This window comes from Lactuca sativa, chromosome 6, assembly GCF_002870075.4.
Source record: "Lactuca sativa cultivar Salinas chromosome 6, Lsat_Salinas_v11, whole genome shotgun sequence".
Classification (NCBI taxonomy): domain Eukaryota; kingdom Viridiplantae; phylum Streptophyta; class Magnoliopsida; order Asterales; family Asteraceae; genus Lactuca; species Lactuca sativa.
In genome coordinates, this window is record NC_056628.2 from 61,040,403 (window position 1) to 61,059,711 (window position 19,309).

The 19,309-nt window shown below is 31.9% G+C and overlaps 1 protein-coding gene across 1 annotated transcript; it reads right to left on the bottom strand.

Moving 5' to 3' along the window:
* Window positions 1–249: 249 nt before the first annotated feature.
* LOC111897761 (zinc finger protein ZAT5) lies at window positions 250–1,475 on the bottom strand. Its single transcript, XM_023893713.3, has one exon. It carries the CDS (start codon window positions 1,346–1,348, stop codon window positions 386–388), a length of 963 nt encoding a protein of 320 aa, XP_023749481.1. The 5' UTR covers window positions 1,349–1,475; the 3' UTR covers window positions 250–385.
* Between the last annotated feature and the right edge of the window lie 17,834 nt (window positions 1,476–19,309).

Sequence of the window (19,309 nt, forward strand, 5' to 3'; positions counted from 1 at the left end):
AATTAAGAACTCATCTGCTTTCAATTTTCAATATTTTGAATTTAAATCAAGAAACAATCACATAAGTAACTAAACAATGAATCGTATCGAAGATTGTATGCATTAAATCAATGAAAATGATAAAATTTGAATGATGATCCAATAGCGTTACAATGGCATGAATTCATGTTATCATGTACCTCAAATCATATAGAATTTGGAAATTTGAGACGAATTTGAAATTAAATTCGAGAATTATGACATGGTAAATGAGAAGAATCAGTTTGGATTAATTAATTGTCAATGAATAGTAATAACAATTGAAAATGTAATATTTCACATTGATCTTGATGTAAGTAGCGTTTTTGAATTGTGATGTTGACCTTTTCTTTCTTCTTTCTTGCTTTCAGTAATGGCAATCTACTAAAGCTGGAGCAGAGAAAACTAGATGTTGTTGTGAAGAACTCGCAGTAAACTGAAACTGTGATTGAACGTCGTCAGCCACCTCCGGTGGCGGAAGGTTAAGATCCAACGATAACATACTATTACCCACCGGAGAATTTTCAATTATATGATTATCAGTACTGCTGTCGTCGGTGTTTGTTGAGATTCCAGTACTTCTGTTGATCGCCGGTGGAGTTGGCCGGTGTTTTCTCATGTGTCCGCCGAGAGCTTGGCCGGATAAGAACTCCGATCCACATATTGAACATTCATGAACTTTTCCTCTGGTGTTGTTATTAATAATTCCTGTTTGAATCAAACCCGGTGAAGATGAAGGAGATTTCTGGACGTTATTACTGATGATCAAACTGTTCTTGTTTTCTTCGTCTTCTACCACGACTTTGTGTTGATCTTCATCAGAATATTCCATCAATGGCGGTTGAATATTAATCAAACCAGATTTCTTCTCTTCTACGTTAACCTTCGGCTTCTTATGACTTGCTCTGTGTCCACCTAAAGCTTGAAACGACGGAAACGTACGATTACACGTTTTGCACTCATACACATAGAACCCAGCTTTTCCACCGGCGGAAGAAACCGCCATCTCTGTAAATCTCCGACTACTTAACTTCTCGGTTTTCTGACGAATCTGATCGGATTTTTCCTCCTTGACCGGAGATACACTTTGAGCCAACATAATCAAACAATTCGCCATGTCTTCGTCTTCCTCCGTTGACATCTCAGATGACATCACCGGCGAGTGATCAGGTGTAAAGTTATTAATCAAACAGTCACTGTTGCCGGAGGTGGTGGAAATCCCAAAAGGCGAACAAGGCCGATTACGTTTTGTTCGTTTACCTCTAATGATTTGGCGAGCTCGATCACGACTCATACCCTCCGTGAATTCTGCCATGAACTCCATTTCCATGGCGAAACTGTGTGAATCTGTGTGAAGTGTGAGAGAGGGGAGAGAGAAAGAGAGAAAGAAAGAGGAGTGGAGGGTTACTGGTAATGGAGAAAAGAGTGAGGGGTGTAGGCTCAATATATATACATAGTGAAAGGGTTAAAAATGTGAACAGTGAAAAGTTAGTGGATAGGAAGAGAAGGGTAGTAAAGTGTAAATTATGCTTCAAGTAGTTTGTTGCCAACAATCTTTCTTGCGTTTCCCTTCTTAAATATGTGCTTTTTAACAATTTCAGAACGCGTGATACTCACTCGCTTTAAATGTTCCTCGCGTGCTCTTCCTCCAATCTCCCACCTCTTTTTATTTTTCTCTTTTTTCTTATTTTGTATTTTTCTTTATGAACATGAAAATTACACTACTGTCCTCGTAAGAACATAAATCGATAAAAAAAATCTTTCAACACCATAGACATCCTATGCAAGTTTTCTACAATATATTGGGTAATTGGTAGAAAAACAGGGTTGGTGAAAATTCATTTCGAGAATCTATTGACTAAATTCGTGTTATATTTGTAATCTTGTGCTTATTGATATATCTTGTAATCAAAATTGATAGATATTAGGAATGACATTTTGAATGTGTTTGATCATTGATGGTAGTTGTAGAGAAGTGAACCTTCAAAACAAATATCATGTAGCAATGTTCCTTATCAAATTTTAGTAACACTTCTACACTATATTTCATTAGCAATTTTCAATACTAAGCTTTAGTACCATGTGGAACTATCACTTGAGTACATACTTTCATTCAATGCACCGAAAATTTTTCTTTCAAATCTACATTGCCCCTAGACCCCGCATGATCACGACCCAATTGGCCTCAGGCATTCGCCATTTCCAAGATAAATATAGTTAATATGAATGTGTACTTCACACCTCCTTAATCAGAATGAAGTTTTACTACCATGTTTTAGTACCAATCTTGAGTACATACTTTCGATACATGTACTCTTTGTTGACGTGTATTACCCTTAGCCCCCCCCCCCCCCCCCCCCCCCCCCTTTCATTGCCGCTAGCTGACTCAGAAGCAAGCTTTAGTACCATGTTTCTTTATCAATATCTAGTACATACTTTTAATACACACTTACATTCATTCTTCAAAAATGCGCACTAGACTTAAAACCCCGCAAGGGGTATGACCACCTTAGACTTTACAAGTGACCCATGTGTCTCCACCTTTGCCATTTTCTAGATCAAAGTAGCTAGAAGTGTGCACTTCGTAACTCCGGACTCAAAACCAGGTTTTAGTACCATGTTTCTTTATCAATTTCCAATAGACTTTTGGTATATGTGTTTGTTGTTCTCCTTTGAGCCTTGCACATCTAGACCCCCGCAAAGGGTATGCAATTACTTTAGCCCCCGTCGTTCTCCATTTTGAGGTTGAAGTGACTAATATGAGTGTTCACTTCATACCTCCTAACTCATAACCAAACTTTAGTAACATGTTTTAGTACCAATCTTGATTACATAGTTTTCATATCTACACTTACTATCCTCCTTTTGGACACATGCCCCTTGAATGGGGATACAACCTCCCTTCCCCCACCCCCACAGTCATTTGTCATTGCTAAGATCAAATAGCTAACATGATTATGCATTTCATGCCTCGTAACTCAAAGTTAGACATAACTTAACATTTAAGTACTTGTATAAATATGACTTATTTAACATGCCGATAGAATCATGAACTTAATATGAGATAATCATAAATATTCTTTTTTTTTTCGGCTTTGTCTCTTTTAGTTATGCTCAATTATCTAAGTACAATATCATCATTACGAGACATCTAATGTTGTGTTTTGAAGGTTAATATATGACTATTTTTTATTAATCACAAAACAAAAGAATTTTAGAGACTAAACTTGTAGCACATGCGATGATAGTGTGATTGTTGCAAAAGAATTTTTCGACGAGTTGACTGAGCCGGTTGTATAAATACAATTTTTTTAATAGAGTAAATCAATATTATTTATATTTTAAATTATTACATGTTACAACATATGTAAACTATAAAATGCGATTCTAGCATTGCATTAACTTAAGGCAATCAAAAAAAAATATTTTTATTTTAATTTTTAGATTACAAAGTACATGTTTCAATGCACATGATACTGATTGCTACCCTATTATTTTGCATTTATGAGTTATTACTATTAACATATAATGAGATTTAAATTAATAAATAAGATATAAAGTTAATTAATCGATTAAGAGAATGCACGTTAAAGGTATGCTACCCCTCATTCACTCCATGTCGTCTTCATCTTAAAGGAAAATACTTCTCCCTCCATCTATTCTTCTCATTTGCTTTTATATAAATTCACCCCTTACAAATAACATATAATTTATAAGTTTAAATGAATAAAGTTTACCATAAATTATAAAACATAAAATATGATATTCACAACGCCTTTGATTGGCTCGGTGCATATATTATACAAGCTTTATTAGATATAAATTTTAGATAGAGATACAAATAGAACAACATCAAATGGTGGCTAAGAAAGATTTAAACCTAATAATTACTGGTTAAAACCTCGCTGCTATATGAATATATTCCAAAAGAATCACATTGTAATATATATATAAATTTCTAATGTCGGTTATAATTTGCTTTGTTATTTCCAATTCTCAAGTTTTTATTATTATTATTATTTACTTTGGTATTTTTCATTTCTATTTGCTGCCCCTCAATCTTTTTTTTATCCTAAAATTAAAAAACTACTCCTTTTTCTTTGCTATTCTCAACCCTCTAGCTTTTTATTTTTTATTTATTAACTTTGTATTTTTCTCTGATATTTCCAACCCTCCATTTTTTTTTCTTTACAATTTTTCCTAAAAAACTATATCTTTGTATGTGTAGAATGAACAACTCGCAAATACAATATCTTTTATGAATATAATTGTCAAAATTCAATTTATAAAATGGATTATTATGAGGGCAAGGTGCAGCAACTAGTTGTAACAATTTACTATTTCAACTAAGTTACCAATTGGGTCCCACTGGTTTGTATTTTTTGGGTTAGATCCACAAATAATTTTCATCTTGTAATTTTGGTTTTTAGTCAAGGGATTCGTATCATATTTGATTCCTTCAAGTGAACGTTTGTTGAAACCAATTAAATCATTCAAATAATTCCCATTATATATATATATATATATATATATATATATATATATATATATATATATATATATATATATATATATATATATATATTGTTGGTGATTTTATCACCAAATATATTTTAGTGTAATGGACTTAACAAGTGTTTCAAGAATAATGTTTTAGTTATAATACAAGTTAGGAGATGCGGGAGTGCACACTTGTATTTACTAAATATTATTAGTATTGAACCCTAATCTACTGTCTCAAGTCGGGGGGTCCCGCTCCCCAGTGAGTGGGCGGGGTTCGGGGATGGAAACTGCTGTGACTTATTCGTTGATTGGATAAACCTGTAAAAACCGCTATTGAAACACATAAGAAAACACAGAACGTTCTTTCACTTCATATTCTTCAATTGTTCTGATTTTGTGCCTTAAATCAGAATTGTTGCATCAGGAATTATCCCAAGTTTGGATTTCGTGATACCCAAGGCATATAGGGTCGTAATATCAAACAATGAAAGTGTTAACACGATTCTTGTTTGTGATCCAGATTTCCAATAACTCTATTTCGAATTTCCTCAACATATATATATATATATATATATATATATATATATATATATATATATATATATATATATATATATATATATATATATATAGAGAGAGAGAGAGAGAGAGAGAGAGTGGTTCAAATGAGAACCACAATAAAAACCCTAAGAACCCCCATTAGTTAGTAAATATTTACATGATATTCTTATTAAACATATGAAAATCCTATTTTTTTCTCTTTTCGATACAAAAAGGACAAAATTGTAATTTTTGCAGTATAATATTTTCATTCTTATATGCTCTGATATTTAAACATATAACTTATATAAATTACAAGTTTATACAGTCCATTTATAGTTTAATTAACAAAATTCACAACTTAATACAACCCATTTTATAATAATTCACAAACTCAAAGAAATCAAAATTTCAAACTCTACTACTACAACCACCACACGCTGTCACCAACCACCTATACCAGCATCGCAACCATTATTTTCTTTAAATCAAATCTGTAAACAAAGTCATGCATTAATAACTTAAATACTACATTCACAGTCTAATAAAACCATTTATTTCATTCATTTTGAATTTAATGCAAAATTATTATTAAAACTAATGTATTCTTACATTCTTATACAACTATATATATATATATATATATATATATATATATATATATATATAAAATTAACAAAAAAATTTATACATAAATAATTCATATATTAAATTGTGAATTTAATATATTAAACTGTGACTAAAATTTATATTATTTCAAAAGCAAACAAAAAAATTATAAAATAATCACAGCTTAATGTCAATTCATTCACAGCTTAATACAATCAACTTATAATTTAATACACAAAATTCACAGCTTAATATAGTCAGTTCATAATCTAAGAAGAAACTACACAGTTTAATGTTGTCAATTCACGGTTTAAAACACAAAAATCCTAGTTTAGTACACAAAATTCAAAGTTTATTACACAAAAAGTATGCATCCACAACCATATTTTCAACTTAACATTTTTTATCTAGTCAATTTAAAGTTTATACACAAAATCCATAGCTTAATACAAGTAACTTCACAGTTTCATACACATAATTCACAGCTTAATCTAGTCAGTTTACAGTTCAAACAGAAAATTCACAGCTTAATACAGTTAATTCGTAGTTTAAAAAGAAAATTTAAAGCTTAATGCAATCAATTCACAATTTAAAACACAAAAATGACAGTTTAGTACACTAAATTCACATTTTAATACACAAAAAGTAGTATTCACATCTATATTATCAACTTAAAACACTTATTACTATTAATATACAATTTAATATAGAAAAATTCTCAAACTAGTATAATAAATTCAAAGTTTAGTTCAAATAAAATTATACATTCACAACTTAATAACAGTTAAAACTAAGATTAACAAAATTATACGACAAATGAGAGGTTAAAACATCAAATTCACACTTTAACAGAAAAAAAACAAACAAAAAAAACTATATCATGTAGATCTACAACAGATGCAAGTAGAAAAACATATTATCAACTTAAAACTTTTAATTCATAGTTAAATACAGAAAATTCACTGTTTAATACTAAAAAAAAGTATGTATTCAAAAGTATATTATCAACTTAAAAATTTTAATACAATCAATTGACAGTTTAATACAATTAATTCATAGTTAAACATATAAAAGCTCACAGTTTAATATAGTCGATTTACAGTTTAAACAACAAATTCACAGCTTAATGCATTCAATTCATAGTTTTAACAACAAATATCACAGCTAAATACACAAACTTCATAGTTTAATATACAAAAAATATGCATTCACAACTAAATTCACAGCTTTATATAATCAGCTCATAGTCTAAGAAGAAAATACACAGTTTAATGCAGTCAATTCACAGTTTAAAACACAAGAATCCTAGTTTAGTACACAAAATTCAAAGTTTATTACACAAAAAGCATGCATCCACAACCATATTTTCAACTTAACACTTTTTATATAGTCAATTCAAAGTTTATACACAAAATCCATAGCTTAATACAAGCAACTTCATAGTTTCATACACATAATTCACAACTTAATCTAGTCAATTTACAGTTCAAACAGAAAATTCACAGCTTAATACAGCCAATTCGTAGTTTAAAAAGAAAATTTAAAGCTTAATACAATCAATTCACAATTTAAAACACAAAAATGACAGTTTAGTACACTAAATTCACATTTTAATACACAAAAAGTAGTATTCACATCCATATTATCAACTTAAAACATTTATTACTATTAATATACAATTTAATATAGAAAAATTCACAAACTAGTATAATAAATTCAAAGTTTAGTTCAAATAAAATTATACATTCACAACTTAATAACAGTTAAAACTAAGATTAACAAAATTATACGACAAATGAGAGGTTAAAACATCAAATTCACACTTTAACAGAAAAAAAAACAAACAAAAAAAACTATATCATGTAGATCTACAACAGATGCAAGTAGAAAAACATATTATCAACTTAAAACTTTTAATTCATAGTTAAATACAGAAAATTCACTGTTTAATACTAAAAAAAAGTATGTATTCAAAAGTATATTATCAACTTAAAAATTTTAATACAATCAATTGACAGTTTAATACAATTAATTCATAGTTAAACATATAAAAGCTCACAGTTTAATATAGTCGATTTACAGTTTAAACAACAAATTCACAGCTTAATGCATTCAATTCATAGTTTTAACAACAAATATCACAGCTAAATACACAAACTTCATAGTTTAATATACAAAAAATATGCATTCACAACTAAATTCACAGCTTTATATAATCAGTTCATAGTCTAAGAAGAAAATACACAGTTTAATGCAGTCAATTCACAGTTTAAAACACAAGAATCCTAGTTTAGTACACAAAATTCAAAGTTTATTACACAAAAAGTATGCATCCACAACCATATTTTCAACTTAACACTTTTTATATAGTCAATTCAAAGTTTATACACAAAATCCATAGCTTAATACAAGCAACTTCATAGTTTCATACACATAATTCACAACTTAATCTAGTCAATTTACAGTTCAAACAGAAAATTCACAGCTTAATACAGCCAATTCGTAGTTTAAAAAGAAAATTTAAAGCTTAATACAATCAATTCACAATTTAAAACACAAAAATGACAGTTTAGTACACTAAATTCACATTTTAATACACAAAAAGTAGTATTCACATCCATATTATCAACTTAAAACACTTATTACTATTAATATACAATTTAATATAGAAAAATTCACAAACTAGTATAATAAATTCAAAGTTTAGTTCAAATAAAATTATACATTCACAACTTAATAACAGTTAAAACTAAGATTAACAAAATTATACGACAAATGAGAGGTTAAAACATCAAATTCACACTTTAACAGAAAAAAAAAACAAACAAAAAAAACTATATCATGTAGATCTACAACAGATGCAAGTAGAAAAACATATTATCAACTTAAAACTTTTAATTCATAGTTAAATACAGAAAATTCACTGTTTAATACTAAAAAAAAGTATGTATTCAAAAGTATATTATCAACTTAAAAATTTTAATACAATCAATTGACAGTTTAATACAATTAATATATAGTTAAACATATAAAAGCTCACAGTTTAATATAGTCGATTTACAGTTTAAACAACAAATTCACAGCTTAATGCATTCAATTCATAGTTTTAACAACAAATATCACAGCTAAATACACAAACTTCATAGTTTAATATACAAAAAATATGCATTCACAACTAAATTCACAGCTTAATAACTTACCAAATTTTATTGAGGCATTTCATCAAACACCTTGTGTGCATCTTTTTTCAGAACTTCCTTTTGTAAGCACCATCAATGTAAACACTATACACACACCAGATCTAACCTTAAAATGGACAAACACATCAGATCTGATGTCGATTTTGTGGTGTTTTGACCAGAGATAAGAGAGACAGAGATGAAAATGAGTTATAGATGAGAAGCGGGTGACACATAACAGATCTGGTACAAATCCGACAAACATTTCACCGGTAATGGAACATATCAGAGAAAAAAAATAAGTTTATGAGTTCTGAAACAAAACGAGATCAAGATTAGCACCTGTAGGTTGAGATGATGACTGTGATTTGTGATTTTTGATGCTCCGACAAAGACACCAACGGTGGGGGACACAGATCTGATGTAGATCCAATGATGGAATGATGAAATAGAAAGAAAAACCATTGTATAATAACACCAAATTCTCATATCTACATCAGATTTGAATTGATCGGGTGTAAATGAAGATAAAGGCAGTCTCCAGTGGTTGTTTGAATAAAGAAGTAGATCTGGAGGTGGTCGGACATTTGGAGGCGACAAAGAGCTTCATACTCCGTCACATATGTTATTTCGACGAAGTAGATCGAAGAGTTTTTCTCGTGCTTCATCAGATTTGAAACGTTGAAGATCTGGAGAAGAAGCATATTCAGACTCCAAAATAGAGTGTAGTGTTTTCTAGGTGTTTTGGCAAAACTGTCACACCCCCGAACCAGACGGCGGAAACGTCCGGGGGCTGTTGTGACTCAATTGAATACCTAACATTGAATATATATGAAGCATAACAACATTCGTCACCATGCATTAATATAGTACAACCAGTAGCGTTTACATGAAATACATTGTTTAAACATTACATTCCTAAAAATAAATTGTTCGATTCGTACATAAATAAACTACAAGCCATCACTGAATATGATTTCCTTTGATTCACTGGTTCCCTGAGAATACAAGTATTTTGAAAAACGTCAACATATGAAATGTTGGTGAGTTCATAAGTAGTGTTTGAAATCCAATGTTTGTATTGTTTGAAAAACCACCAGAAAATCCGATATTTTCTGAAAATATTATAGTCAAAAAGATATGAAGATCCATAGGTATGCTTGTTTGTTTCTATACTTGTAAAAATTGTTCATTAAAATTGTATGCGTTTCGAATCCGATATGTATTGAAAAACCTAGGAAAACCCGATGTTTTCCTAATCCTTTGAATTCCATGAAGTTACGTTGAAACCATTGCAAAAAGAGTAGTCTCATTCCCAGGCGACGTTGGATTATTTTTGAGCATGATTAATTGCTACAAACACGCATTACACAAACGCCCAGTTTATAGCTATACTAACGATCCCGAAGGCATCGTCCGTACTAATCACGTTATCCAACCGCCCTGACTACGTGTCGTCCCACATCCGAAGAGTAAGAGGACACGAAGACCTCGATGACTCTATTAACCGGTTGGGGATAAAAATGTGTACGAGGGGTCCCCGACCCGCCTCGAAAAAACGTAGACTTTACTAGCAATACCAAAGGACCCTTGGGGACCAGTAGTATACAAGCCATTGAAAGTCCCTCTATGTTGTGCCAAGTCGGTGAAACCCAACACTTCGTAGAAAAAAAATGTCTTCGGGCCTTAAGATCAGGTCGTTGGGCTAGCTAGGCCCAACAAACAAGATTTTACACTTTTGGGGCCCGAAGATGGTGCGTAGACGTCTGTGCACACTCGCATGTAAATTGAGTTCCCAAACGTTATTTGTATGAATCGTAGTGTCGCCATGTTAGTAGTTTCGGATTTTCATTGGTTCGAGACCGAACCAATTCGTTTCACAACGATTTTGGTATTGTAGTGTATTGTATTTCGTCGATAGTCGCGGTACCATTGTTTGATCAAATTGCATGTATTGAATTAGCCTTGAAAGTTTTCTGTTTTCAGCCCCTCATTGTTTGTAAAATTTACTTTTTCAACCCTTTAATTGAATACTTTCCGGTTTGGTCCTTAAATCAATTTTCTTGACATTTTAACACCAAAAATTATTGAAATTAATATTTTTCAGCATATTTATCAATAAAAACAGTTTAAGTCCCTGAAAATGTAGTTTTCTCGGTTATAACCCTTCTTTTTCGCAACTTTGACAATTTTGGCCCAAATTGTAAGATTTTTGCAATTTTGGTCCTTTTTAAATTTAAAAGCATTTTAAACCTTTGAAAAGGACTTGGAACAATTATAGTCCACTGTTTTACAGAAAAATACAGTTTTGACCCTCCAAAACAGGAAATCTCGCATAATGGGCCTCATTGGGCCGAAAATGTCATTTTTAGCCCATTAAGCTTGAAATTTATGTTTTTAATCCTCTAAATGAGTAAATTTCCAGAAATTGTTTTATTGAAACTGTTTTGGCACACCTCATCCATCAGAATTCATGGTATGTCAATTTGGCCCTTAATTTTGTATTTTTCACATTTTAGGCCCAAAATTTGTGTTTTTAGCCCAAAGAAAATTGTTACTAACTACTTAGCTATTTTTCTTGAAACACTTTGTATGTAGAAATATATTTGATGCTAAAATCATTTAACATAAGATATATCTCGGTTTTGAGGGGTTTTATGGCTAGATCCAACATTATAACACACAAAAGCATACATGTAAGCATGGAAATCATACAAGGCATACAAAACACATATAGATCTACACTTTCACTTGTATTCCCCCCCCCCCCCCCCACAAAACTCATAAAAACAGAAAATAGGGGGTATGAAGCTCACCTTGGGTGTGGGGGCTCGGTTTTGCAAAGAAAATGGAAGGAAAATGAAGTGATTTTCGGCCTTAGCACCCTTCCTTGGTAGATCTCGAGTTTGGTGACTTCTAAGGTGTATGATCACAATTTGGAATAGATTTAGAAGAGGTTTTTGATGGAATGAAATCGCTAGATCATATATATAAGTAAAAACTTACCTAAGATGATGATTAACTTGCAAGATCCTCTTGAAAGCTCCTAATTTTTGAGATTTTTGGAGTGGGGAGGAAGGAGTGTTCTTGAGTGATCTAGAGAGAATTTGTGAGAGATTTGTGAATGTGTGTGTGTGTGTGTGTTTCGGCCGAGAGTGAGAGGGAGGAGAGAAGAGATGTGATTTTGAAGTGATGTGCATGGAGGTATGTGAGATATTTTGCATGGAAGTCCTTTGGATAACAATGATGTGGCACAACAAGTCAACTCTTCCATCCTCTTGGGCTTGTGCATTTGGGCCGAGAATTTGGAAAGAAAAGGAAAAATTTGGGCCTTTGCCCCTAAGCCCAACATTAGTGTTAATCTTGAGTATGTTTTAAGTCTAAAGAAATGTGGTAGGATTTTCATATTTTTATTGGACTAGTTTAGGTTATTCATGTATCAAGGCTTTTAATTCATTTCATTCTAGGTCCAACATAGCCCAAAATGTTGAAACAAATAGATGTGGGTCCAATTAGAGCCCATTTAAGAGTTCTAAACCCAAGATAGTCAAATTGGAAGTTTATTGGTCCATTAGGTCCAATAAGGAAGTTCTAGTCCAAAATGGACCTAAATAAGAACTTCTAGTGTTTCCAATTGTTTGATGACTATTTGTAGTACTTGTATAATGTATTTGATTGTAGTTTTTGATTCACGTTAGCTTGAATGTATAGTTTACAAGACACAAAATTTCCAGTTGTGACAAAAACAAAGCGGCTGATGGAAGGCAATAGTCGGTGCTGGTGAGATAGATGGCGGTGGAAGGAGGTGGCGCTCGGTGGTAATGTGTCACACCCCAAAACCATGAACGGCGGAAATGCTCGGGGCGGAGGACGTCATGTATAGTATCACAACAATACAAAGTAGTAAACAAGCAACAACATCATCCATTGCATTAATAATATAATTTCATACAAGTGTGTTCTGTCAAGTTATATAGACACCAAAAATATACATCAAAACAAAAGAGGAGTCTTGAACGAGCTCCGTCTTCTCAAAACCTGGCTTCGGTACCTGTCTACTGGTGTCCTGAGAATACAAGTCATTTTGAAAGGGAGTATCAGCTTTAAAGCTGGTGAGATCATAAGTGTATTAGTGTATGTGTTTGTATGAAAGCATTTGTAAGATGTTTGTAACATGTGATGTATAAGTTTTGTAAAGTTTGTATTTGTTTGAACTCTCCTAGAAAACCCTATGTTTCCTACTAAAAGTAGCCTTCTACCAAGGCATCTAGTATCTGGGTGTGTGTCTCTGGTAAGAGTGTGTATTTTCCCAATTCCGACTATCATTAACCAAGAATATAGTTTCTACATTACCGTGCATCGCGTGAATGTTCACGAAGTGAATGTAATGGGAAAATATTATAGTACTGTAGTGTTGTATTAAGTAACAACTGCTGTACTAACTACCTTAAACCAATTGTTATTTAAAGCACCATGTGATCGGCCTGTACCCTGCTACCGACTCAATAGTAAAACGACAATGTAAGACGCCGTAAGAAATGACATTTGGCACCCGTAGACTTGCAAGTCCCACTGTAGCGAGCAGCAAGGTGTAGGATAGTCAATCCAGTATAGATCTATACGCAAACTCATACGCTCCCCAATTAAGGAGATTCTAGATACAAAAACGGTCATGGCAGGTAGTGTCATGCCCCGTTTAATGGCTCAAATAACTGTATTAATGTTTATGTAATGTATGTGCTAGCTGTATTGCATGTTCTTTCTCTGTCTAGCTTGTATGTTTGGTTTCTCATCATAGCATCTATTGTGTGGTTCTTGTTATAGTATCTCTTGTTACTTTCTCATCATAGTATCTATTGTTTGTTATTGACTCATGTATGAACTGACTCTTTGTATGTTTCATTGTTCTAGTAATAGTATTAGTATATCTCTAAACTATACCTATTATAGTTTACTAGTAACGTTGTTTGTGTATATGAGCTTGTTTGTATACCCTTGCTACCCAAAGGTATTGTACTGAATGAAGTAACCTTTTATATCTATATACATATACATAATATATAATTAGGATTTAAACGACCCTCGGACAGATAACCCTGATACTCTAAATCCACAACCAAACAAGGAACAGGAAGTAAGGTGAGCTATCAGTCCTAAGCCCTTTCAATCCTACTTATATAACTATATCTATATAGATACACATTTAACATAATATAACTTTAAAAGAGTTTAAGTATCAATAATTGGCATGTGAAAGGGTTGATAAAAGCATTTGATACGTAAAAGAGTTTGTAAAATAGTTTGAAGTAAAACAGTTTGATAACACAGTTTGAAAAGTAAGAAGACCACTTGTTTGGTAGTCATTAATCACATGTGATTGATATAATAACTATAATTGTTCAACTTGTATCCCCCCTATAAAATCATTTAAAAACATTTAAAAGGTTAATTAAGGGATATGAACTCACCTGTAGTGAGTTGTTTGGATGAATGGATTGTATAGGATGCTGAGTGCCAAGTGAAGACTTGAGCACACATGCGGATCCTATTTAACATATAATGATACACATATGAATATAATCAGTGCTTATAACATCTAATTATTGAATTGAAACCACCTTAAGGGCTAGTAAACACTTATTTTGAAGTGTTACAACCATATATAATTGTATAACAAGAGTATATGGCCATACAAGGGAGTGTATGGTCAAAATACACACTATTTGTGTGTGTGCGGCCAGGGTGTGCAGCCAGGGGGTGTGTGCGGCCGCACACTCCTTATTGAATGTGTCAAAACGAATTTTAAGGCTTTAGGACTCATCTAGGAAGGTTTCTCACTTCATGCTTTAGCCTTATATGAAGTTTATTGCTATTTTTGGACCTAAAAAGGGTGTGTGCAGCCAGCATGATGTGTGCGGCCACACACCCTTTGTGAACATGATAAAATCATGTTTTTCTAGCATATCATCAAGTTTTCTTAGCATATAACAAGTTATGATAAGTGTATACACGTTATAGAGGTTTGTAAGGGTGTTTTAAGGTCCAAAACTAGTGTGTGTTCTTGGTGTTCTTCTTCTTCTTTGTGTTCTTGACTAAAAGTGGATGTTTTCATGGATCAAACCAAAGGAAAAGCCTAGTTAAGGTCACATATTAACTAAACTAAGATGGAATCACTCACTTGATTGAAGATTGGAGTGAAACTTTGGATGATACTTGAGAGAAAACGTGTTCTAGCTTTGAAGAAGTGAAAACGTGTTCAAAAATGATAAGTGTAGTATATATATTGGAGAGTGTGCGGCTGGGGTTGGGTGTGCGGCCGCACACACCTTGTTTGGTGTGTTTGGCCTGATTTTGTGACGCTACACACTTACTAACCCATTCTACGACTCATATCTTGATTATACTAAGTCTCAAGCACTCCTATAGACCCAAAAATTCATTATAAAATAGCAAAATGAGGCTAACTTTGATAAAAATGAAGAATGTATAAGTTAGAAATTTCGGGTTGTCATATAATGGCAGATCTGAAGTCGGGAGTTCTAGATCTGAAGGCGAAGGCACCAGATCTGAAGGTGAATACTTCAGATCTGAAGGCGGCAGCTCTAGATCTGAAGATCGTTGTATTTTGGCAACGGAGACGGTGCTGACGGTGGTGCCAGCGATGGTGGTGGTCGTCGGTAGTGGTAGGAGTTGAGAGAGAGAGAGAGAGAGAGAGAGAGAGAGAAAGAGAGATGAGAGAAAAGTTGTCATGTCTGATGATTTAAATATGAGGTAAAAAAGTGGTTCTTATGGTTCTTAACTTTTTATGGTTCTCATTTGAACATTTACCTATATATATATATATATATATATATATATATATATATATATATATATATATATATATATATATATATATATATATATATATATTAGTCTATGTAAATAGCTTATGTTTTTTTACCTAGATTAAAATATTATTATTAAAGGAGCATTTTCGATTTTTAAATGCGATATACAGGTTTTTGTGATTTTCAAATTGAAAATTGGGTCCTATTTTATACTTGTATTATGGGATAGGCCTCTGTGAATACAAACATCAAAATATTGAGCTTAAAAATAGCAAACACAAATATTTGTATAAAGTATTTCCTTGACATAAAGTGACCTATTTAATTTATTTAAATTTTTAAAAAAGTTAAACACATACTAAAATATTAAGCATTGTTAATAGAATTTTGTTTAGAATATTAGGTATTGTTAATCTCATAACCTCATAAGTTGTTTTAGACTCCATTGCATCAAGTTCTTCCTGTTTTCTCTGTTGGTTGGATTGACATAAAAATCTACTATACACCATCAACATGGTGGGATGCATGAGTTTCTCATTTCAAAATTCCAAAAACAAAGTCATGTTGTGTTTGTAATCTTTCTCAAGAATTGTATTAGTTGACATAGTGAAAGAGGGATGAAATGATAGAGGGAGATAACGATAGGGATGTAAAGCAAAAGATGAAGATAATATAGAAATGAGTAGAATGAATGGATTTAAAGGGATAAGAAAAATCAATTTAAACATAAGATGGTCCTTAGAGACCCCAAAGGACACGTATTAAGTAAATGGTTCACGTAAATAGTACTTAATGTTCCTAATAATTACATTTAATGAACGTGTTTACACTCTTGAAGCATATAGGCACCAAAACGTCTCATCCAAACTGAAATTTGTGGATCCTGATATGTATGCTTTCTTATATATAGTTATGGGCATCGTACACTATCACTTACCCTAAAATTATATTACCAAAAAATTTACATAACTATAGCATATCCATCAATGTAAACTTCAATCATTTTTAAGATAATTGAACTTGACATAAAAATTCAACATGCTTTGGAGATGGATTGTGAAAGTATGAAAGATATAGAAGATACTTTGGCATGTCATAGATGGAGTTCACAACAAAAATAATAATACTCTTAATTGTTGTTGTGAAAGTATGAAGGATATAAAAGATACCTTGAGACGTCATATATGGAGTTCAACAACAAAAATAGTAATACACTTAGTTGTTGCTATTTCCCTTACTCCTGTAAGCAAGGATATCACACGACTATATATTATTGAAGTAATAAAGAGGGCCATGTAACATCAAACAACTTTGGAGAAGGTATTGATGATTCTTCAACATAGAGTTACTTTTAATGTATCACTACTTGAGAAGCTCATCAAATATAAAAACAAAATATATGTTTGGTAGTAATATAATACGTTCAATGGGAATATTTTTTAACACACTTATTTGAGTTTTCTACTTCCCAATTTTGAAATACAATAAAATTTTAAAAAATGCAAAAACTAAAAAATATATATCTCATCCTTATAGTATTTCATGCACTCGTCAAGAAAATTGATTTTTTGCTTGATCCACTCGCCAAGAAAATCGAGCAACTCCATTAAAGACTAAATCGGCTTCATATGAAAGGTCATTGACTTGTACATTAAAACTTCTGCCATAGACGTTCTTGAAGAGGCTGAATATGAATGCAGTTTCACCAAAATATGTATCTGCTAAGAAGTGACTTTAATGCTCTCTTCTAAGAAAGTTATTGTATTTTTTATTCATTCCATATCTTATGCGATATATTCATATATGAAAAGCATAATTTCTTGTTTTAAGCAAAAGGTACACATTATGTATGTCATAATGTCTGGGTTGATATGATGAAAATGATCATACACATTGATCTTATAAATAACTTGTTTATATAGTAAATATTACATACAAAACAAAATTAGTTTCAAATTCAAGTTAATTATAAAATTATTGAAGGAGGTTACAATATTATCATTAAAATGGCTAAATTCATTACAGGGGTGTCGTCAGTTAGTTTTCCTATGAATGACAGATTGTTACATCAAATGGAAATCTAGAAGTTTCTACACTACATTTTTGCCTTCCATGCAATAATGGTCACTTATGGTTATTTTGTACTTACAAATACAAGTTTATTATTTTGCACTTCATAAGTATTTACGCAAAAATTATAAAATAAAAGAATGTAACAACATGTAATCTAACAATATTCTTTGGTTAATAAAGGTTCTTAATTGCAATATTAGTAAAACATAAAAGACTAAACACCATGCTTTTTATGTTCCTCCAAGATAAAAATGAACAACAATAAATGGTCTTACGTTAGCAAATCAAAATCAAATCCAATGATAGTTGAGTACATATCCAGGAAACATGAGGAAGCTGAGAATGCATGGTTGTTGAAAACATCGACACAAGATGTAGAAGAAGATGAGGTTGTGATGTTCATTATTCAATAAAATATTGTTTGATTATTCAAAAAAGAACAAAACATAGAAACATAATAAGGTTATGAAATGAGATCTCATGAGATCATGAAAAGAAAACTATTAAACACTAATTAGATTTAATGTAAACTGTTCGTTGATAAATAATGCTACATGATTCTCTCTATAGTGGAATTATGGTTAACATAGTCAAATAGAATGTAAGTAATGAACATGGTTAAATTTTATTCCAACAGTAGTGCAAAACAAAGGTGACTTGGTTAATGCCATATGATTTGTTATGATAACACTATTACATAATTTGGGAATGAAGACGAAAGAAAAAAATTGGTTGATGGGAGTACATGAAAATGAAAGGAAAGAAGGGAATAATGTGAATAAAAGTTATGAAATGATACTTCATGAGATGATAAATTCATAATTTCATAAGAATAAGTTAGATTCAATGAAAACTGTTCTTCATTGGAAGGAAAATATACAACCTTCTTCGTTGAGGGCATTATTGATGGGTTATCTAACAATCAATACACATTAGTTTAGCAGCAAAAACATTATAAATTAACCATATGTGTACATGCACCCTAATAGATCTAGGTTTCATTCTATTACTACAACTACTAAGAAAGACATAATAATATACCTTTTTTGCAGCCAAAGAGTTTATGCTTGCAATATTTCCCTTGCCACCTTGCATGGATGAGAGGACCCACTATAGGAATCCCTCTAATGGTGTCACACCCAAGACACCATAGAGAGAACCAAAAGAAAACTAGTCAAAGGACAAATTTTTACAAACCCTAATAAGGGTTAAGAAATTTTATCCCATAGAAAGAAGGAAGGGAATGACAAAAATATCAAGTCAATTGTAACATTTGCATTTCATGTATTTTTCCTTTTTTCCCTTAACCTTAAAACCCTTACACTTTGGTCCCTAACCGAGTACGTAGGATGTACACTAGGAGTACGCTAGGCGTACTGGCTCAATGGATTGGTCGCAGAGGAACCCATATATGTGGGGAATATGTGGAAGTACAAAGGGGGTACGGTCATCAGGGGAAAAACCTAATTTTTAGGTTTTGTGCCCTATTTAAACACCTTAATTTTCTCTTGGACCTTCTTATGACCAGCCTCCACCTCTCCAAAGCCTGAGAACGAA

What these genes read in the sequence shown, in the direction of transcription:
- LOC111897761 (XM_023893713.3), bottom strand. Translation starts at nt 1,348, where the DNA reads ATGGAAATGGAGTTCATGGCAGAATTCACGGAGGGTATGAGTCGTGAT.